General features: G+C 32.6%; 3 protein-coding genes and 2 long non-coding RNA genes across 8 annotated transcripts; 3 read left to right on the top strand and 2 right to left on the bottom strand.

The window, feature by feature from the left end:
• Positions 1-201: 201 nt before the first annotated feature.
• On the bottom strand, positions 202-3,485 carry LOC122515634 (syntaxin-12). The gene is made up of 6 exons (XM_043633046.1): positions 3,359-3,485; positions 2,460-2,663; positions 2,209-2,374; positions 1,967-2,097; positions 1,374-1,507; positions 202-1,227 (listed from the first exon to the last, which is right to left on the bottom strand). Exons 2-6 carry the CDS (start codon positions 2,660-2,662, stop codon positions 1,052-1,054), a joined length of 810 nt encoding a protein of 269 aa, XP_043488981.1. The 5' UTR covers position 2,663; positions 3,359-3,485; the 3' UTR covers positions 202-1,051.
• A 345-nt stretch (positions 3,486-3,830) lies between these two features.
• LOC122515635 lies at positions 3,831-13,473 on the top strand. 4 transcript variants are annotated; one of them, XR_006303323.1, is made up of 2 exons: positions 3,831-4,199; positions 13,257-13,473. It is a non-coding gene; the product is annotated as an uncharacterized LOC122515635 (long non-coding RNA). The 4 variants fall into 4 exon arrangements; XR_006303324.1 differs by lacking the exon at positions 3,831-4,199 and adding an exon at positions 4,206-4,373; XR_006303325.1 differs by lacking the exon at positions 3,831-4,199 and adding an exon at positions 5,098-5,934.
• Positions 6,071-7,604, bottom strand: LOC122515638. Its single transcript, XR_006303327.1, has 2 exons — positions 7,516-7,604; positions 6,071-7,446 (listed from the first exon to the last, which is right to left on the bottom strand). It is a non-coding gene; the product is annotated as an uncharacterized LOC122515638 (long non-coding RNA).
• A 51-nt stretch (positions 13,474-13,524) lies between the features above and the next one.
• On the top strand, positions 13,525-17,087 carry LOC122515633 (eukaryotic translation initiation factor 4 gamma 2). The gene is made up of 6 exons (XM_043633045.1): positions 13,525-13,752; positions 13,874-14,816; positions 14,901-15,035; positions 15,119-16,005; positions 16,083-16,388; positions 16,616-17,087. Exons 1-6 carry the CDS (start codon positions 13,525-13,527, stop codon positions 16,688-16,690), a joined length of 2,574 nt encoding a protein of 857 aa, XP_043488980.1. The 3' UTR covers positions 16,691-17,087.
• Positions 17,088-20,024: 2,937 nt separating this feature from the next.
• Positions 20,025-22,190, top strand: LOC122515606 (transcription initiation factor IIB). The gene is made up of 5 exons (XM_043633007.1): positions 20,025-20,477; positions 20,882-20,992; positions 21,069-21,255; positions 21,330-21,800; positions 21,890-22,190. The coding sequence occupies exons 1-5, from the start codon at positions 20,461-20,463 to the stop codon at positions 22,049-22,051; spliced, it is 948 nt and encodes a 315-aa protein (XP_043488942.1). The 5' UTR covers positions 20,025-20,460; the 3' UTR covers positions 22,052-22,190.
• Positions 22,191-22,255: the final 65 nt, after the last annotated feature.

Genomic DNA, 22,255 nt, shown 5'->3' on the forward strand with positions numbered 1-22,255 from the left:
TGTTTGTTGCATCTAAAATAACAATCACAAATATTTCTATTAGGTCAGATATTAGAAGATCTGTTTATTGTATTTGCTCTCTTTATTATTTTTTATGTGGTATATTGAGTTTAAAAAAAACAAATAAAGAAAAGCAGTAGTAAAATACTTAAAAAGAATAAAATAATAGTAATTTAACTAGGAAAATAATATATATATTAGTTCAGAGCAATGTAAAGAAATGTTTAATCTATTGCCATTAAACAAAGGATACAAATAGTTATAAAATCTGAAGTCATAAAACAATGCTAACATTTTTTTTCTTAATTTTTTTTTCTTTTCTTTTTTTTTTTTTATATAAACTTCATGCATAATCGAATACCCTTCGGCAACAGCAACAGCAACAGCAGGAAATGCCACGCAATGCTTATCTTTATATCTCGAGATTATTAAAAAATATAAACACGATAAAATAATAAAGATCAGGCAAAGCACGAACGAATAATGCGTACTATAAAAAATGACATAAATGATTAATTATTATTATATATATATAGGCTTTAAAATACAATATATTGTTTGTTTTAAAATTTATCAACTTAATTCTTTTTTCGAAGCTTCCAAATAAAATGTTTTTTGTTTGTTTTTTTTTTAATTAATTATTGCTCCCTAACTGTTAATTGATCCTGCAGTTAACTTCGATTTTATTTTATAATGATCTATATTACTATTAATAAAAGAATAATTGAAGATAACGATACATTGAGAGCACAACTCGTAATAAAATTTTCTATATGCTTCTACGTATGGTATTAACAAATATTTTGTGAATCTAATAAAATAAACTAAATTTCTCTCATAATAATTCAAAATTTACAAAAAAAAAAGAACAAGTCTCTATTCTCTTTCCAGTTCGAATTCAAATATAATAATAACATACCAAAATAATAATAGCAACTTCAACATAGCAATATTTCTAAAAATCGTATATTATAATAATAATAATAATAATAATAATTGATTGAGACAGCCCTTTTTGATAAAATCTTGTCACCTATATCAGTTAGGAGCGCTAACTTAATTTAGTGACTAGAATAATAATTACTACAATGGCGACTATAATTGCAAGTAACAAGAAAAGATATACTTTTCGACGAAACTTGCTTTGGTAATTACTTCCCTTAATTAATTCTTGTGCTCCCAACTCAACATTGCCATAAATATTCTCTATATGGTTATCAACGGTGTCTGAAAAATATAATATATTATAAATTAATGAATGAATAATTTTATTCATATTTATGTATACGTATCGTTGCATGGTAATACTACCCTATATGAGTTTCTAGTAACGAAAGGGTTAAAGAAACAAAAAAACAAAGAAAAATACATACTAATAGTGTCTCCTTGTTGATATGCCAATGCCGCAAGTTCTCGCATAATCTGATTTACATCCAATATATCTCCCTCAATGCACTTTATCCTATCTTCTCTCTCCAGCAGTAATCCTTGTTGAAATTCAAGAGTTCTAAAGGGAGACAGAAAAAGATATTGATTTAACGTATCCCGTAGATTGAAATAAATATAAAAAATTATTGAATACTGAAAATACCTTAAAAATGACTTACCATACACTCAAGTGCATTTTATAGCTTGCTCTTTATATAAATAATACATGATGGAATTACTTAATCTTTCACTGAAATTTTAAATTTAATCTATTTTCATATTCCTGCTATAAAATCCACAAACTATGACTACTGTATAAAAATTTCTAGAAAAATAATCCTACAGAGAGACAATTTTTGTACAACTACGCGCAAACGATAGGTTTAATAATACACTATTATTAATTGAATCAGTTTCATTTTCGCTTAACCAAAAGTACGAATAAATAGAGCATGTCAAAGTTAAAATGACTTTTAAAATTAGAAGAAGAACAAGAAAAGAAAGGAAAAGAAAAAAAAACCAAACATCATATTCAAACCTTTGTGTTGTTCTGCGCTCATCATCTTGAATTTGAAGCAAACTTTGCCTTTCTCCTTCGTCATCGCCTTCGGAAATATTTTCTACATTACTGGTAGTCAAAATATGACTCTTCATTTTCTCAGCAATCGACTGCAAAGTGTATTACATTAATTAAAATCGTATAACGATATTTAAATACAACAGAACATTATACCACTGGCATGATATTTAATTTATTAAAGATATTCAAACGATTCGTACCATTTGCATAGTTGAATACCGTTGCAATGCATCTTTGAAATCAGTTGTTAACTTTTCAATTTGCAATTTTTGTTGTTTGTCACCTCGCCTCATTAATACAGTAAGTCTTGCTATATCTTTGCTGGTTTGAGTTACGACTTGATTCGTAATGTATTGCGTTTCATGTCTAGATAATAATAGTATATAATTAATTATGAATTATATGATATAACAAATATGAAAGATATAGTCAAGTTAGAAATGAAACGTACACTTTATCCCTGAGTGCCGTGTTATCTTTGTTTGTTCCAATGTTTTTGTATGAACGTTCTAGAGTTCTCCAGCTTGTATTAATTGTATATATATTAGTAGTTATATTCTCACTGAGATTATAAAGTTCAGTAGGACTAAATCCTACATCAGGTACATCAGTCCGCTGGTCCGTGGACCCATAAGTTTGAGAACTGTGAGCCATTCTGTAATAACAAATTTATTACACCATAAGTTTATATATATTACTCAGAAATTTAAATATAAATTTACAAAATATTTAGACACACAGAAAAAGAAACCATTTTACATAGAAACTGAAGACTATCCATCTATTCAAACACAAAGGTGAATTATCCTTTGTTACCATGATAGTTCATTGATCAATATAACATATCATTACTATAATTTAAGGTAATTACAAAGAACAAGATACAGTAACCACGTTTTATATTACTTTATAGTCATATATATCAATTATTAATGAATTTAATTATTGCAACAAAAAATGTAAAAGAATTGAAACATCCAATATATTAGACAAATTAATGATTTTAATGATAAAGTAGAAACCTTTTAGAAATTAATATGTGTGTATATAATATAAACAATATTTAAATATCTCGAAAAGAGATATATCAATTGCTCGTGTAGCTTCAAAATATCAGAACAATGATTGTATGATATTTGAAACGATTTTTAAAACAAAATTTGCTTAAGTAAAATCCAAATTATTTTCTAAGTATATCACCTTAGAAAATAATTAGTTAACATCATAGAAATAATCGTACATGACAAACCAATATAATCTGCTCCTAGTTAAGGTACATTAACATGAGGATTTATTCAAAGTTATAGAAATAAATGTCGTGGATTAATCGATAAATAAAATCCAACATACCTGAGTAGATTTATCACAGGTATTCTTAATATCTATAATAGAAATTGTCCCGTTGTTTTACATTTAAAAAAAAACGAGAGAGAGTTATCTCCGCGTACCGAACTTGGAAAATGACAGTTGCCTAAACGATCTGATGCACCGGCCATGTGACAATAGTCCCTTTGTATCCAAGAGACGTTACTTTAGACGCACGACTGTTTTACCGACACGACAATTTTTTCGTTTCTTCAATCGTACGCAATTTTGTGCATAGGAAAATGTTTTTCAATTCACTCGACGATATATTACATTTATTTTCCTACGTTTGAATTTTTATTGTTCATTTCAAACGAATCGTGAATAATATTAAAGAAACTAGAGACCCACCGAAGTACTACCGAAATCAATAGCAACTCGAAATACACATCACGATCATTAATAACTTATATTATCGAATTAATATATGCAATAAAATAATTGAAATTAAATAGCAATTAAAATAAATCCAAATTAATTGAAATACATAAAGGATAAAGAAAAAAAATTGATCGTTAAAAGTTCATTTGTCAGGATGTGACTAAACTACCGTCCAGCATAAATCATCACCAACGTAGTCAAGTTGAAGTTGAAAATATTATTAAGTGGTAATAAAAATTATTGAAAATTATCTAAAAGTAATATAAATGAAAAATAATAAAATGAATAATGATTAAATAATTTCGATAGAAATAATCGAAAAAGATTCAAAGTGATTAAAGTTAGTTATTTCGTAAACGTTGAATTGATTAATCGTATCATACGGAAGTTCCGAGTATAACCGACAGATTGCGAAAGTCTTCAGAAACAACAACCGTCGTCGCCCGTAAGTAGACGCTCAAACGACATATTATCTTTTACTTTAGTTATAAGAAGGAGCAATCTGAAACGGGTCGTTTTGAGAGACGTCGAGAGGCGTTGGTGTCGTGTCTATTTTATTTCCAACGTGTCTAGTGAATTCCATCAGGGACGTAAAACGTGCTAGAAGATTGTCGTAAAGGTAGGAACGAACTTTCTCGAGGCTTGCCGATGCCTCCACGTTTATACCAAAAGATATATATATATATATATATAGAAAGAGAAGGAACGAAAACGAACTTTAACGATGGCGCCTAGTAAATTGAACAGAAAAAAACGTTTACCAACAATTTTCTTCTATTCGATTTGTTAAAAATTCGTGCTTCATTATCGGTCTTTGCTTCATTTCCTTCTCTTTTCACTTTCTCCAGTGTCTCCTGCTTACTTCGTTCAACATTTTTATTCCGTTTTGTCTTTCTTTTTCTTCTTCGAATCAATTTTAAAATATATAACCTCGCTTATTTTATCGACGAGTAAACCGCGATTGATACACGAAAACGACTGCCTTTCGTCGATTAAACTATCTAATGTATAGTTTCGATTGCTCGTTGGATACCACTGTCTTTTGTTTTCTCGATTGGTAAAGTGCGTTAAACTCGTGAGAGAGAAAAAAAAAGCAAGTAATGATATGTAATGTGTTGTGTGTGTGTGTGTGTGTAAGAAAAAGAGAGAGAGAAAAAGATGAAGAAAGGACGCTAAACTTTAAGCTGTTTCATACACCCACGCAATACTTGACGTAGTTTACTTCCACGAATTTCTCTTCCCTCTCTCTCTCTTTTTCTTTTCTTAGAACAAATAATCGTACGTTCATTGAAATAAAGAAGAATCAATAGAATATTCTTTTACTTTGTCATATCTGCATTGTTTAAAAGAAAAGTTTAGAGTAGTAAGAAATTATTATAATGTAATGGAACATGTTTTTTCGAATATTTCTTCTGTAAATTCCTTAAAACGCCATCACATGGTCGTCATCGTCATCATCTCGCTGGCTGTGCTTACAAAAGAGCAAGAGAGAGAGAGAGAGAGAGAGAGAGAAGATTTCATCGACTTCGGTGATAGGCGGGGCAAGACGAGATGAGACGAAGAGAAACGAAGCGTCGTCGTCGTCATCATCGGGTTGAGACGACGCTTGGCTTACGTCAAACGCGTTTGCTTACTATACTTTATGTATAGTAATCTATAGACCCTTCTCTTTTTCTATCTCGATCTCTTTCGAGTGTTGCATACTTCAGTTAGGTACGAGGATAAAAAGAAAGCAAATTATCTCGAGTGACAGAAACATTTCTATCGCATTTCTCTCACATTTATTTCGACATACTTATATTCTTATTTTTTTCGAGAGGCATTCTTTATTTTTCTTTCCTTTTCTTTTTTTTTTTTTTATCTTTTTTTTATCTTTCTTTCCTGCAGTAAAACAAATCGGCCTTGGCGTGTTGCTTCGTGCAAGACCGTAAACAGCCGTGCAGTACTACACGTCTCTCACTTCATACCGTTCATCGATCATTAGCTTTGCTCTATACGCGTGTGCACGCATGTAAAAAGGAGAGAGGGAGAAAGATAGATATGGATGATGGTAGACTAGTATAGTTAGGTTGGTAGTACTGACAAGGGTATGTGTAGTGGGGGTAACCCGAACGTTCCCAATAAACGCGTTAGCGGAGACTCGCGAGTTCTTCTTCGTCCTTCGAACCTGTTTGACTTAGGTGCGTGTTACTCCTTTCTTTTTATTATTTTTATTGTTATTTTATTATATACTTTCATATTTACATTTATATTGATTCATTGTATGTATCAACATCGACAATTTAACGTTTAGTGAGTTTTAATTATTAACGAACATTGTGAATATTTGTAATTTATTTCAAATAATCGTGTGCTATGACTAGTAAGAATGACTCAGTATTTCAAGTGAATTGATAATTCAACATTTTCATATCTATTTTAATAAGTCTTTTCATTGAAATTAATTAGTATCGTTATAAATATTTCGTCAAGAGACAAAGTAGAGATAGATATAGATAGATAGATGAGACAATGGTGGGTTAATCCTAATTGTTCATTGGGAAATTTTCCTTCCAAGCCTTTACTATTACCGTTGATAGTATCCTTAAAACATTTTAATTATTTCTCTTAAATTTCATAATCTACTTGTTGACCTTATCTTAAAATTTATTTTCTAAGTGTATTGTTACAAGGTTGGCAATAGAGACGTGCCTCTTAGGACGAGGAAACGTAGAATTGTTACGGTACTTTAAAGGCCAACTTCCAAGATTACCGTTACTTCACTGAAATTATTCGTCATTGTGCAGTTACTCTTAATGTTATCTCATTTCTTCGTTATTTATGAAAATCTTGTCTATTTCTTTTCTTATTTTTAGTTTACATAGATGATAAAAACTAGTATCGAAAGAGTTAGTAGTGTTGTTCGATAAAAACAAGCGGTTGGCAATGATATTTTTTTTAAAGTTCGAGACCTCGCTTTTGTTGCTTGTACTTTCTAGAATCGGGTCATGACAAAAGAGAGAGAGAAGCCCGGTTTCACAATTCACCTTTTGCAACAAAGAGTATCGATTTTATCGACTGATTTTACTTACCTTCGCTATACAACACACGCCATGGCACAATTATTTCAACCGTGTTTGTTAAAAAATATGTCTACAAACAAAAAAAATCGCGAACTACTGCACATCAACAACAATCTAAACACAATTAACAAGATTATATGGAAATAACCAATTTTATGAAACATAAGAAGTTTGAAATTAGTTTAAAAATGGCGCCATTTCTAAAGTGATTTTTTTATTGGTCGATAAATTCAGCCAATGAGGAACGCGAGGATGTATCGAATATAAGAGAAACAAGCCCAGTCGACATAGGTAATTACTTGATTGGCGAGGTAGTGTGGCTATTTTTAAAGCACATTCGTAAGGCTAAATTCACCAAAGCGGCGGCCCTGTACTTGTTCTCGTAGATCTAATTTTGGATATCGGGAAATTTTCTCGAATACGTGTTATTTTATTTTCAATTCTTTGTATCTATCTCTTCTCTGTTCTCATCATCGATCATCGAGTCTCTATGATTCTAACTTCCAGTCTCGAGTAACTCGACCCTTCCACCGGATGAACGTCATGCATCGTTAGACCGAACGATTGCTTTCCTCCTCTGTCCACTGTGTAGTTGTCGTTATTGTTGCATTCGCAATTTCTCATCCTTTGCTATCAAACATTTAAAATATAATAGGCTAACATCGTTAAACCGATAATAATAGTAATCAAACTTTGTACCTTCAAAGTTCGTTTCTAAACAGTGCTAAATTTCGTGAGATATCATTGGGTAGTTTCTATGCAATAGCATAGCGAAAGTTGCTGCGAACCAATGCAATTCTAACTTGCTAACGTAAGCGATAACAATTGTTGTTAGTTTATTTCTCGTATATTTTCTGCCATTAAAAACTATCGTTCAATGCACGAAACACGTTTGTTTTCTTGTCGACTTTTTATTCTTCTTTCTTTTTTTCTTCTCTCTTTCTCTTTTTCTATAAACAAAGATAAAGGATTATCGATCGAAATGTGTTTTTTTTTTCGATAACAAAGGAAAAAAAAATGAAAGGTTCTTTGTACCAGTTCGTTATCTCACGTTATCTGGTAATGCAAGCCAGACGCGGCATATGATTCATACCACTGTCTATCGAGTTACTTTCAGTGGTCTTAAGTTCACGCTGTTTTATTTGATACTCGACTGCAACGATAGTTATACAGCTGACATGTTAAAATTACAATCGTTAGTAAAAATAATATATTACTTTAGTTCTTTGTTATTATGATAATAAGTTAATTAATTTGAATCAACAGTTTTAACATATTCGCGTTCTCGGTAAACGTTCATTCATTTTCTGTATTTACAATTAGATTTTTCTTTTTTAGATTGCATTCAATGTAATTGTAATAATTCAAAATCATTGTAAATTCTTAAAAGATCCAATAACGATCTTCCGCGAGAGGCTGGGTTTAATGAAGCGGCCATTTTGTGACACAGATCGAATCCTTGACTCGAAGCACCATCTAGGAGCAATTCTCAAAAAGTTTCATGGTACTGTGCACTTTGGAACAACTAAAAAAAAGAAAAAAGAAAAGACATTATTAATGATCAATTAATAAAATGAGACTATAATCAGAAACGAAAAAATAAAATTAGGTCATACATTAGCGTCGATAAAACGTGAGTCCTTTGACATGACATAGTCATGGTTTTATCTATAGCCAAGGTATATAGACAGAAATTAAAAAAAGAAGAGATCTGATTCGATCGATTTAGTTATACATATCCATTCTTGGAAAGCCATATGACGGTTTCTCTGATCGTTGAAGGAACGAAAAAAGCATGACGTTTGACGTGTACGTTAGGTAAATACATACAACATCCATATATACATGGCCTCTTTGTCACGGTGGATTTAACAAACGCTCATCCGACTATGAATAGACGCACTGATTTCCTTTCAGTTCGCTAGAAAGACTAGTTTACGCCTATGCACGGTATATGACATGGCTACCAGGGTCATAAGCTTGTCCCAGTTTAAACTTTTTCTACGATTCCTTGTTAATAGCTTATCTAATTGTAAAAAGAAAAATATTATTAATTGTAAGACAATCTATTTGATAATATATTAGCTATTTAGAATTTGGTTATTATGTTTAATTGTTTAATTAAAAAAAAATAAGTAGAATTATATATCACGTTAATGTAATGAAAGGCTTAAATTCTCATTGAACATATAAGAAAGTAGTCTCGTTTTTGACCATGAACGGTGCAAGGAGGTTGCGCGCGAAAGGCGGAGAGTGAGAGGATCGATAGCGATGAGGAGGTTATCGATTGGAACATTTCCTAATGTCATGGACGAATTTAAACGTGTCTCTGTTCGAGACACGAGGGCAATGTGTTTCAAAAACACTCTCTCGTTCTTTCCAGATGATGCGATGTTTATATTAGTCACACGTTCTCCAAATCTTGTTCCATAAAATAACGTTATCATCATGAGAATCGATCGATGAGAATGGGAACAGGGAATATGTTGTGCGCGGACGCACATTTGTTTCTCAAATCTGTAGGTCACGAAGAATCTGACCTGTTTTTTTATTGCTTAATTTACTAGCAAATTTTGTGTCTTCTTTTTGAATTCGATGGAAATGTTCTCGTAGTAGCAGTCGATAGAAATCTGAAAACAAAAAAATATAGTAAGCATCGTGAGATATTAAAAATGGCTTAGGCATCGAGCGAATGGCAAAGCAACCCCTCTGCTTTGGCATTTCCGTCCACCCCTGAGACAGGCAGCAGCAGCAGCAGCAGCCTCCTCCCCACAACTTCCCCTCGGCTGTGCAGAGAAGAGGCGTTGCCCTGGCGCTTTAACCGCTTCACCACCGATCTACCTCTTTCACCCCCTTATCCGGAACAACTCCCAAAAGCGTTCTGTCTTTAAAGAGTCTAACCCAAGGAGCAGCCCAGACTTCGACGCGTAAAAATAGAATTTCGTGTTTTTAGAAAGGAGAGTCCTGGAAAACAGAAATTTCGTTTCGTGCATTTTTCTTACCGCTCACACACACCCCCTCTCCCTTGAAGGTTCTTCTTTAAATAAATATCTTTCGAAGCCATCGTTTAGATATTTTTATTCGGTATACGCGTTAGCTGCTCTTCTAATCGAATTTAATTCACGATAGAAAACTTTTTGCGAAGTATCGTTCATCCGCTTATATCTTGATAAAGGTTGGCAACCCTGCTTGCGTAGTTGGATGGAAACGTATACGCGTTAGAGTACGTGTAAGAGAGAACGCTTCTTCACACAACGACACACCGCAGCGATGGTGGAGAGAGAGAAAAAAGAGTAAAAGAGATGTAGTCTCGCGAGGAATATCCATGGAGGGAAGAAGACAAGCAACCTTCCTTCCTTCTTCTACCTTTACGTCACTCCATCGCTATCTCTTTGTCTCCTATATCGCCGACACACAAGCTTCTCTTTTTCTCTCCCCCTCTCTCTCTCTCTCTCTCACTCTCGTTGCCTATCCCTACCTTTTTTTTTTATGTACCATGATTTCTCAAGGACCACTTCGCTTCGAAGCTGCGGTCTTCATTCTTCTACCTCGAATGTTATTCCGATTTAAATTTTTCTCAGTCTTTGAACAAATCTCTACCATCTTTTCTCTCGTCAGACCGGTTGCTTGATATTTCATTCTGGAATTTTCAATCGTTTGTTAGGAATTATCAGAACGTTGTTATATATACGATTCATGTAATTTTAGTGTCACCTTGTATATCTGAAAGTAAACGTAGATGCAAGTATAATAATTCGATGCATATTCTTTAACCATATTGAGATGATCTAGTTAGCAATTTATTTTGATTTATTTGCATAAGATTCATTTATTAAAAATGATAAACCCACACCCAGTATAGGTGAAAGTAATTTTTCTATTTAAAATGATAAATTCATTAAATAATTCCATTTTAAGATTTCGAGGAATCTCAATTGCGTTGCAGAGACGAAGAAAACTTTATAATTATGCTTCTCGTTGGCATTCTTTTAATCTTTATTTGGTATCGCTTGCAAAATGATGTCGCACGTCATAGAGTTCTGTATATATTATCACGTGCATATCATTGACGACAAAATTAACCTCACATCTTTATTTTCCACGTCATTGGTTTCTTTAGCTAAAAAAGAAAATGTATGATTTAAAATGTTTTTAATATCCAACGTAAATTTCGTACTAAGATTTCAAGGTACTCACCTAAAATAGTTGAAAAACAATCATTCCACGTGCGTGAATGCATGTTAACAAATAATATTATTGCATATTTAAACGATACTAAAATAATGCATTCTCATATGTTGAAATAATTTATTCTAGATGTCTCTCTTTGTTGCTGCATTGCATACATTATATACATCGCATTTATTTTTCATGGAAACTGCACGAATGCAGACAAACTTTATTATCGTATTACTCGGCCAACGGAAGTGCGAAATTAATTGTTGCGTTAACATACATCGCTTGAATGATAAATCTGCACACGTGTGATATATTTTTTCCAAGTTCTCTTATTTCTTATTCGAATTCGAAGGTTCTTCATCAGCTCTTTTTATTTATTTATTTATCATTTTTTATTCTTCATGTTTCGTGACAGCGCCACGTATCATCGATTAATCAAAGCTCATAATGGCGATCGATTAATCGAAACTCGTAATGGCGATCGATTAATCGAAGCTCGTAATGGCGGTCGATTAGAGCGCCAAAATTTAAATAAGCTTCTTTTCTTTTTGGAAATATAATGTTACTAGATGTGCATGTGGCTGAAATTATAATAGAAAATTTGCTTTGTCATCCTTGTCACACGATAAATTATAAATTAATTGGACGTGTGGCAATCGGTATGTTATGTGTATTCAAAAATTCTTTATCTAGTTAAGGAATTCCTCGTAAGAAAATGTTCGAAGTTAAGAAGATGTTTTTATCTTGAGAAAAAGAAGAAGAGAAGAGAAGAGAAGAGAAGAGAAGAGAAGAGAAGATTCAACCTCGGTTAGACTCGTACAGGGCGTTGTACTCTGATGCGCTTGCACTTTGCAATAGTGCGTGCATGTCTGTATATATATGTTTGCTAGTAGGAGAATGCGAAGAGTTGTATATACAGAGGATTCAAATAAATTACTACAAACTGTTATACAGGCACACAGGGATCACTAGATCAAATAATTTTTGAGGCATCAATTTGGTTATCCAACGATCCTCATTGGATAAATTTGTACAAAAATCTTGAGGTAGAGAGAAGAGTGGGTGCTGAGTGCAGCTACGCATTGAAAAGCTAACAAAAAGGTGTAGAGTTCGGTTAGCAAAAACAAGCAAACAAGCGCACTGAAGATTTACTTTTATCACGATAAAATGTACGTTTTATACCACGATCATTCGCAAGCCCGGGGTAATCTCGGTGTCATGGCGATCAGAGCCGGTGGGAGCCGAAGGGAGCCGACCTTCGCCGAACGAACGAAGGCCGGAATGGCCTCGGCGAAATCGGCCGAAGGGGTGAACCGAGACCGACCGAGGTGGAACGAAGGAAGGAAGAAAGGAAGGAAGGAAGAGGTCATTGACCGTCTGACCATGAGCCGCGCCCCATATACACATCTCTATTCTCTTCTTCTATATTATATGCTTCTCTTCTCTTCCTATTTTTACTTCATAGAAGTACGACGAACCACGCAGGGACATTTTGTTGGGGACCAAAGTTGTTTTCTACTTACTTCAAGTTTAATCGAAAGTCTCTAGTCACTCTCTCTTTCTCTAATTTCGTGACCAATCATCATGTGTTCCGTGGGTTCCTCTTCTTTATATTAGAGGCTTCTCTCCAGGGTATATCCTTCTATCCTTCGTCTTCTTTACTCGTACATATCAAATACCAGAAGCCATTCGATCATCTCTTTTGTAAGCTGAAACGCTTACTCATTCTATTCACCTTCTTTCTTTCTTTTAGTTACGTAAAAGTTCGTCAAATTATCTTTTAAAAAGGATTTGTCTTTTTTAATATTGCATATGGATTTAAAAAAATGATCAAACTAGCGCCACCTACGGAACAGTGGTTCTCAAATTCTTTTATCGATCTATTTCAGTCGGTAATTTTCTACTACGATATACAAATAATTGAAAGAAGAAAAAAGATAATTAAAACATTACAATTTATTCACTAGCAACTTTGTTCGATTCTTCTCGATCATTTCTTAAGATTATCGCTCATCTAAAGCAAGCTGGTAGTTCTTATTTAATAGAAATCATCGATAAGATTCAATTATTGTCGAATTCTTATTTTAAAGGAATTTACTTTACCGACTTCGCCATTCCGTCATTCCGCTATTCAGCCATTCCGCTATTCCGCTATTTCAGTTTTCTTTTTTAAATAGCAGGAAATATGTTTATGTTATATTTTAATTGTAAAAATAATATCTAATAGATGTATTAAGAAATATGTTTGCCTTTTGTTTTAGCTTTCTAAAAGAAGTTCTGTATGCTGTGATTTATCACTCAGGGGGCCAAACTACGCGCAACAACGGACAACCCCACAGGACCGGGGGGTGCTTCTCGTGTCTCGGGAGGAAGGTCAGGGTCTACAAAAGTTACGCCTTGACAGTAACAATCATACACGCGAGCTGCTTAAAATTACACCGAAAAAAAAAAAAATAAAAAAAAATCAAAACAAAAAAACAATCCTTCGTGTTGCATTGTTGTTTGTAACACCGAGACTAAAAAAATTCGATGCCTTCCAGGGACGATATTCGCTCCCTATCCACTGAGCAACGCTGGATACCTCCTTCGACTGTTAGACGCGATGCACTCACCCCAGAAAGCAGAAATGATCTCATCTTTAGAAAGGTGCGGGGTATTCTTAACAAACTTACACCGGAAAAGTTCGCAAAGCTGAGCAACGATCTGCTCAATTTTGAGCTCAACTCCAATGTAATTCTCAAAGGTGTCATATTCTTGGTAAGTAAATTCTTCAATCGATGCATTTAGATTATAAAATCTCTGCTTATCGTAGATATGCACATTCAGTTGATATGTGTATATGAAATGTTGCACCTATGATACCGAGACAATTTTTCAGATCTTTGAAAAAGCACTTGATGAGCCCAAGTACAGTTCTATGTATGCACAGCTGTGCAAACGGCTGTCCGACGAAGCTGCAAACTTTGAACCTCCAAAATCGATCATTGAAGGTCAAAAAGCTCAAAGTACATTCAGATTACTCTTACTTAACAAGTGCCAGGACGAGTTCGAAAATCGTTCGAAAGCAAGCGAGGCATTCGAAAATCAGGATGAACTTAGCCCATTGGATGAACATCGCCGGCAGATCGCCAAGCGCAAGATGCTTGGCCACATCAAGTTTATCGGAGAACTTGGTAAACTCGGCATCGTGTCGGAATCTATTTTACACAATTGCATCCAAGAATTGCTGCAAAAGAAAAGGCGAAGGGGATCCGGGGGGTACAACGCTGAGGATATCGAATACCTTTGCCAGATTATGCGTACCTGCGGCCGTATCCTTGACTCGGATAAAGGCCGCAGACTTATGGATCAATATTTCACACGTATGAACTCCTTGGCAGAGAGCGGAGATCTTCCTTTACGCATTAAATTTATGCTGCGTGATGTCATTGAACTGCGCCGTGATAATTGGGCACCACGTAAGGCCACTACCACCGAGGGTCCGATGCCTATAAATCAAATCCGCAATGATAACGAAGAGACTTCGAGGGGTAATGGCTTCCATAGACGAGAGGATCGCCTCGGAGCTGAATTCTTAAGAAAGATGGGTCGTGGCGGATTAGAAATGGACATGGTGGGAAGTATTCCTCTAACTTCCCCTTCCTTTAGCATGCCGTCTCCATTCAGTCCGAATGGATTCTCTACTTCTCCAGGAGTTGGTTATGGTCGTCATAATCAACGTAATCAACCAGGATTTTACCAGAACCAGAACCGTCACCCAAATAACTTCCAAGGAAAACACAATCAGCAACAGCATAATTCATCTCCGAATTTCAATAATAGTATGCAATTCGTTTTTATATTATCTCTCTTCCTTCTCTTTTATACTTTAGGAGTATTATTAATTATTATTTTCCGATTAACAGATAGTACTAAGGAACTTCGCTTTAATAAAAACAAAATGCTACTTGGACATCCCGAGGAAGTGTCCCTGAGACCTTCGGCCAATTCTATGATGTTTAAGCAAACCAACATCAATCCTAATCTACCATTGAACAGCGGTAAGCTTTCTGACAAATCATCGTTATTATCATATTAAAGCGTAGTAATAATTGATAGCGATATTAAATATAAGAATGGTTAGATTTGTTCCCAGGACGAACTTCGGATCTACCACTATTGCGTACTGCCACATTGAAACCCAGTTCGCCTTTATTACATAAAGAAGCGCCTCCTTCGATTATAATTAAACAGGGACCTTTAGATAAAAGAGAAAAAGCTCGAGAAAAGAAGGATAAAGGTCCTTCCAAGGAAGAAATCTTAAAGAAGGTCAATGCATTGATGGATGATCTTGCTAATCATACTAATATTCAGGATGCTATAACAGCCTTCAAAGATCTGAAAATACCGGAAAGATTTTTGCGTCATGCTATTTGTACTATATATTCGAATACATTGGATCGCGGTGACTCCGAACGAGATCTAGCAGCCAAGCTAGTATTCGAATTGAAAAAAGAAACTATTATTAATGCACAACAATTACACGAAGGGTGGAAGGAATTGGTGGCCAGTATACCAGAAAAAGAGAGCGTGCCTTGTGTAACATCTCATGTTGCTCTTCTAACAGCCAAGGCCATAGTGGACAATCTAATACTGTTAACAGATCTTACTTCTGTAACGGAAAATGGCCAATATCATCCACTGTTTCTACTGACGCTTCAACAATTACATCGTACTCAAGGAAAAGCAAAACTCTTGCAAATTTTCAACAGCAGTAAAGTTAATTTGATCAGTCAGTTACCGGAAGCAGACAAAACGAAAGAAAGACTAGGGGAGATTCTCGAGGATCGAGAATTAACATTCTTGTGTCCACTTCTAAGGATCCAAGGAGATATGTGGCGTCAAATACAAACGGACCCAACTCCAAACGCACTTTACAAATGGATTAAGGAGAAATTAGATCCGTTACATTACTGCGATGCCGCGTTCATTAACGCACTAATGAATGTCCTTCTTAAATACATAACTCAGGTTAGTAGATCGGAAAATATTTTGTTAATATTTTCAATACGATGATGCGTTATGAGAATTTTATTTGTTTTAAATAGGAAACAACATTGGCACCTGGTGTCGACAAAACTCAGTTTCCTGACAAAGATTTGGTACAAAAGGAACGTACGTTGTTGCGTAAATATGCTGGCTTTCTTGACACATTCCTTCACGCCCTTGAGTCGCAAGTTACAGCTCTCCATGCATTACAAGTCTTTTGCTATTCGCAAAACTTTCCTAAAGGGATGCTGAGAAGATGGTTTGTGGCACTTTACGACTTTGGAATCATCGAAGAAGATGCCTACAGTAAATGGAGAGAAGACGTCACCGATGCTTATCCTGGCAAGGGCGAAGCATTGTTCCAGGTAAGAAAATCAAAGACAAAAATATAATTATACTTGAATATTTAATCTTTCAAATAATCTCCCATCACCTTTCTCTCCTTCATAAGAAATATTTTCTGTTAGCAATATCTCCAAGTGTCTCTCCATATGTGTAAGATGTGTATTAAATGTGTGCTGTTATTAAAGCATGTGTAATTTAGGGTAGACACGAAATGCCAAAGTGTTATATACAAATAATTATTATCTAGGTATACCGTTGGTTGCTCTGGCTCGATAATGCAGATTCCGAAGAAGAGGAACATGAAAATGATGAAAAGAATTAAATAAGCGAAGACCCTGAGAAAAAAAAAATGTTTTTTCAGACACCTATAATTTGGAATAGGGTTTATATTATATCTATATTACTGAACCACAAAAGGGGCTTCAGTTTCACTGAATTGAGTTATCTCCACTCAGTACTATCGCGACATCTTGTTAGTCTGTCGAGTCTCTCGTATAAAAAAAAAAGGCTTTCTAGATCGTGTCCATCATTTTTTTTTGGATATGTGACAGCCTTCGAGATAATTATGGCAGACCCCGTAAAACAAGAAGTTATAGAAGATTTTAGATAATTGCATATTAATATGATTTATATTAATATTGGGTCAGCAGACATCATTAAACGCCGTTTTGGTTATCGGCGTATAAATGAAATGAAATGTGTATGAAATGAAAACGAAATTGAATTGAAAATGAAGTGAAATGAAATGAAATGAAAATGAAAATGAAAACGAAACAAAAACGAAATGTAAATGAAAATGAAAATGGAAAAAGAAATTGAAAAAAAAAATAGGAAAGAAAAATGAAAGGAGAAAAAAATTAGTCTGGTGAATTTGTGTTGTCCGAGTTTTTGTCAAGTATTTGTGCATGTATCGCGTTTTGTAAGTCTATTTTTTTTTTCTTGTCTCTGATGCGACAACTTGCGAGTCGCTTGTTATCTCTGTGTACCAGCCTTTACATTTATTAAGATGAATTATTACTGCTACCTACTATTATTATTATCATCATCTCCATGGGTACTATTATTATTATTATTATTATTATTATTATCATTATTATTATTATTATTATTATTATTATTATTATTATTATTATTACTATTATTATTATTATTATATCATTATTATTATTAATATTAATAATATTATATTATTATTAAAATATTATACATATATACAATTGATTATGGCTATAAAGAAAAAAATAATTACATTTACCATTTATTATATCAAAAAGATACGATATCACACACACACACAGGCAGGACTGACTCAGTAAAAAAAAAAAAAAAAGCAAAGAAAGAAAACAAAAAAATACAAGGAAAAAAAAATCAAGAAAATAGACCATAAAAAATAATTACATTAAGAGCGCGTAAAAGGTTGCAAGTAATAATTTAAAACGCAGAGGTTTCACGATAACGAGACAAATGTCCTGAGTCAGAGAGAGAGAAAGAAAAAGAGAGATATATATAATACTTTAAACGACCGACTATAAAAATCCATTTTTTGCTGTAATATCTACTTGCTGCGGCGTGATTCTAATAAGTAATAATCATTTACCAATTATATTAACAACCAGCAGCCAACATCACATCCACGTAAACGTAAACGTAAAAAAATAGCAAAAATTAGTGACACGACTAAATCGTATTTAAAAAAAAAAAAAAAACGAAAAAATGAGGAAAAAAAGAATAGAAAAAACGCAAAAAACAATAAACATACCTTGGTGTAATTTATTACAGATGGTTCCATGTGTGGTCCTGTCTTTAAAACCGACCGCCCTTTACCTTCATTTCCTATTTTACAGTAATCCTTCCTTCTTTTTTGTTTCCAATCGATTGAATACCAATTGTATCTAGTTTTATAAATTTATTTAATGGGCATATATTAATAGTTTTGTTTATCGTTTAGTGCAATATTGCAAATTAAGATCGTTGAAAGAGAAAGAAAGAAAGTAAAAAAAGGAAATGTAAGGATGAAAATGGGAGGAGAAAATAAAGGTTTTAAGTATTTTTTTTCTGCGGTATGCTCTGGTCGTATAAAAAAAAAAAAAGAAAAAAGAGAGAAAGACCAAAAAAAAGAATAAGAGTACTTATGTAACAAGTTTAGCAGCTACTAAAAAATATCGGTTACTATATAATTGTATACATTTTCATTTTTATGAAAGACCAATGTTAAACTCGTGCGTATATTTATATATATATATATAATAATATAATATATATATATAATATACAGGTATAATTGAAAAATATTGGCACAACGATGATTTGGATAGATTTTTGTTAATTTAATATCCTCATAAAATAATAATGATGTATATATTCTGATTATTATTCGAGAATCTGTAATTTAAAACTTTTATCGCTGGACTTATAAGAGAGAAGAAGAAGTGGTGTTGTATTTAAAAATGGTCACGTTTATTTAAGTGTATGCCTTATATACGATCCGCGGAGCTTTCCTGAAAAATTTTCATTTAATTATATTTGAATGGTTTATTTAAAAAAAAAAAAAAATAATTAAACTTCATAACATGCATTATTATTAGACTGAGAAGAAAAAGAAAGAAAAAGATACTAAAAAGAAAAATCAATCTTCAAACACACGTATTCAACCAAAAAAAAAAAAAAAGACAGAGAGAAATAGCATTTAAGACTCGCTCGAATATAAGAATAATTACAATTACATTCTGTTAACCCTTTACGTATATTTAAAAAAAAGAAATTTTGTCTTATTCGAGTTTCTGAAAAAGAAAGAAAGAAAGAAAGAAAGAAAGAAAAAGAATATGATAAAAAATAACAAGAGAAGATGAATCATGGTGTATCTGATAAATAATTTGTCTTGTCCTTTGTTTTATAGTCTAGTTTTGAATATGAAATAATCCTATTTCTCGAATATGAAATATAATTTTCATTTATTCATTCGTTTCTTACTATTATTTTTATTATAATTATTATTATTATTATTATTATTATTGTTATTATAATTATTAGTATTATTATTATTATTATTATTATTATTATTATAATTATCATCATCTCATCATCATCATTTTTTTTTCATTATTAAAGCTATATTCTTTGCACTAAAAAACATATTTGTAGACAATTAGTATAATATTTAATGGGTATTTGTGGTATATTTATATGTTTCATCATCGATTTCTTTATATTAGAGATACAAAACATACATGAAAAAAAAAAGATCAAGGCTCGTACCATAAGTCAAATTAAATACAAGCTTATATCAAATAAAATATGTCATTCGTATTTTTTTTTGTTTAGTTTTACTAAAAAGATTGTTGTATATGCCGAATCATTAGTTTATTGATTTTTTCACATTGTCTATGAATTTTCAATTGAACAAACGATAATCTATGTATAAATATCTTGTCAGTATTATTATTTCTTGCATAATCGATTTTTAATTGGCTATAGCTATCAAAAACAATGAAAACTTCTTTTATCTCTGTCAATAAAAGCTCTTCCTAAAATTATTTACAGTTATATATTTCTAACTCTTTATTATTAATATTATATTATATTGCATATTATATTAGATTATACATCAAATTAATTAGCAATTAGTTATAATTTATTGTTATGATTTCATTGTTTTTTAAAAAAGAAATTTAATTTTATGTAGCAGATTAGGTAGGAAAAAATTTAAATCCAGATCCTGTAGATATCTGCATTATCGACTGAATTTTTTCTTTTTGACCTTGAATTTTGTACGCTGCACTTTTGCATTCGTGAAAAGACACTAGAAAAAAATATTCTAGTTATTATCTATTAAAAAGGAAGGAACAAATTACAGCTATAATTTGTAATAGAGATATGTTAATATTTTTAATGCTAATTAACAAAGAATATGTAAGATTATATTTATTTTAAATAATACATAATTTTGTTTAGTGCGATTAAATGTTCTGAGAATAGGGAACTTTCCGTTATGTTGGTAGACAACGTGCTAACAGAACATTTCAAATGACGAATTACTTGGAGAATCCATGTTTATTAGTTGTGCATAGTGTACCGCATATGTGATTGAGAAACATGGCTAGTTCTTCGAGGTAAGTTAAATAATTTTATATCCCGTATATTTCCATATTATTAATCATTTATTGTTATTATGAATGCAACATTTACCTGCAAATTATATTCTCTAAAAATAATTTAAATAAGGGTTCAAGAATTAGGTCTAACAATGTTTGAAATAAATCTTAGAGGTTATGACTTAACTCAATCATTTTTAATGTATATTTATGCATTCATTATTACAAGATTTATTAAAATATTATTTCATATTATATAATTATTACGAGGTCTTTTTTTTATTGTAAAAAATCTTGAACGGTGTCGTAATAAATTATATTTTAATGACGTATAATTAGTCATAGTTAAATGCATCATTATCATAAAAGAGATAAATAACAAGTGAAAAATACGTTATGTAAAAGGTTTTTAAATTTTACAGGCATGACACAAACAAGGTATGTTGTTATGCACATCCAGATGCACCGCTTATTGAAGATTACAGAGCTGGAGATCAAATATGTTCAGAATGTGGATTAGTAGTAGGTGATAGGTGAGAAGAAAATACAGTATAAAGATAAAGAATAATGTTCAATAATCTAAAACTAATTATTTTATCTCGATATTAGAGTTATTGATGTAGGTTCCGAGTGGAGAACATTTAGTAACGAAAAAGCTGGCGTTGATCCATCGCGTGTAGGTGGTCCAGAGAATCCGTTGCTCAACGGGTCAGATTTATCGACTATGATTGGGCCTGGAACCGGTGCTGCTTCTTTTGATGCCTTTGGTGCTTCCAAGTATCAAAATAGACGTACTGTTAGTATTACATATTTACTATGCATTTGTATTTCATCGACAAGATCTATTAATAACTAAATATATAATTCCAGATGAGTAGTTCTGACAGAGCATTGGTTAATGCATTTCGTGAAATCACTGGAATGGCGGATCGTATTAATTTACCTAAAACCATCGTGGACAGAGCTAATAATCTTTTCAAACAAGTTCACGATGGTAAAAATTTGAAAGGACGTGCTAACGACGCTATTGCATCAGCCTGTTTATATATCGCATGCAGACAGGAAGGTGTCCCACGTACTTTTAAAGAAATTTGTGCGGTTAGTAAAATTAGCAAGAAAGAAATTGGTAGGTGTTTCAAATTAATATTGAAAGCGCTTGAAACAAGCGTGGACCTCATCACAACGGGAGACTTTATGTCGAGATTTTGTTCAAATCTTGGTCTTCCAAATATGGTACAAAGAGCTGCAACGCATATTGCAAGAAAAGCAGTGGAGATTGATATCGTACCTGGAAGATCACCTATTTCGGTAGCTGCAGCTGCCATTTATATGGCATCACAAGTATGCATATTTTTTTAATACAGAGAGAAATGTTAATCGTATATTATTGAAATATAATATTTTTATTTCTTCTTCTTTTTAATATACAGGCTTCGGAAGACAAGAGATCACAAAAAGAGATTGGAGATATTGCAGGTGTTGCAGATGTCACAATCAGACAATCTTACAAGCTCATGTATCCGCATGCAATCAAATTATTTCCTGAAGACTTCAAATTTGCAACACCCATTGAACAGTTGCCGCAAATGTGAAATGGAAAATATTCTCTTGTCATGCTTTTGGTCGATCAGAAGGACATTTTCATATATCGTAAATATGATAGTATAATGAATATAACTTTTTCGAATATAGCTTACATTCCTGAAATAATATCTTGATAATTAAATGCTATAAGTCTCTTATTTTTCTTTTTTTTTTCTTTTTTTTTTCTAAGATAATTTCATTCAAATAATAGC

The sequence above is a fragment of the Polistes fuscatus genome, unplaced genomic scaffold, assembly GCF_010416935.1.
Source record: "Polistes fuscatus isolate 324 unplaced genomic scaffold, CU_Pfus_HIC Scaffold18, whole genome shotgun sequence".
NCBI lineage: Eukaryota > Metazoa > Arthropoda > Insecta > Hymenoptera > Vespidae > Polistes > Polistes fuscatus.

What these genes read in the sequence shown, in the direction of transcription:
- LOC122515606 (XM_043633007.1), top strand. An exon ending in AGTATCAAAATAGACGTACT is followed by an intron (nt 21,256 to 21,329) that starts GTTAGTATTACA and finishes ATATAATTCCAG; the next exon opens with ATGAGTAGTTCTGACAGAGC. An exon ending in CCATTTATATGGCATCACAA is followed by an intron (nt 21,801 to 21,889) that starts GTATGCATATTT and finishes TTTAATATACAG; the next exon opens with GCTTCGGAAGACAAGAGATC.
- LOC122515634 (XM_043633046.1), bottom strand. Translation starts at nt 2,662, where the DNA reads ATGGCTCACAGTTCTCAAACTTATGGGTCCACGGACCAGCGGACTGAT. An exon ending in GGTATTCAACTATGCAAATG is followed by an intron (nt 2,098 to 2,208) that starts GTACGAATCGTT and finishes TACACTTTGCAG; the next exon opens with TCGATTGCTGAGAAAATGAA. An exon ending in GAGCGCAGAACAACACAAAG is followed by an intron (nt 1,508 to 1,966) that starts GTTTGAATATGA and finishes GTCTCCCTTTAG; the next exon opens with AACTCTTGAATTTCAACAAG.
- LOC122515633 (XM_043633045.1), top strand. Translation starts at nt 13,525, where the DNA reads ATGCCTTCCAGGGACGATATTCGCTCCCTATCCACTGAGCAACGCTGG. An exon ending in TAATCTACCATTGAACAGCG is followed by an intron (nt 15,036 to 15,118) that starts GTAAGCTTTCTG and finishes AAGAATGGTTAG; the next exon opens with ATTTGTTCCCAGGACGAACT. An exon ending in AGGGCGAAGCATTGTTCCAG is followed by an intron (nt 16,389 to 16,615) that starts GTAAGAAAATCA and finishes ATTATTATCTAG; the next exon opens with GTATACCGTTGGTTGCTCTG.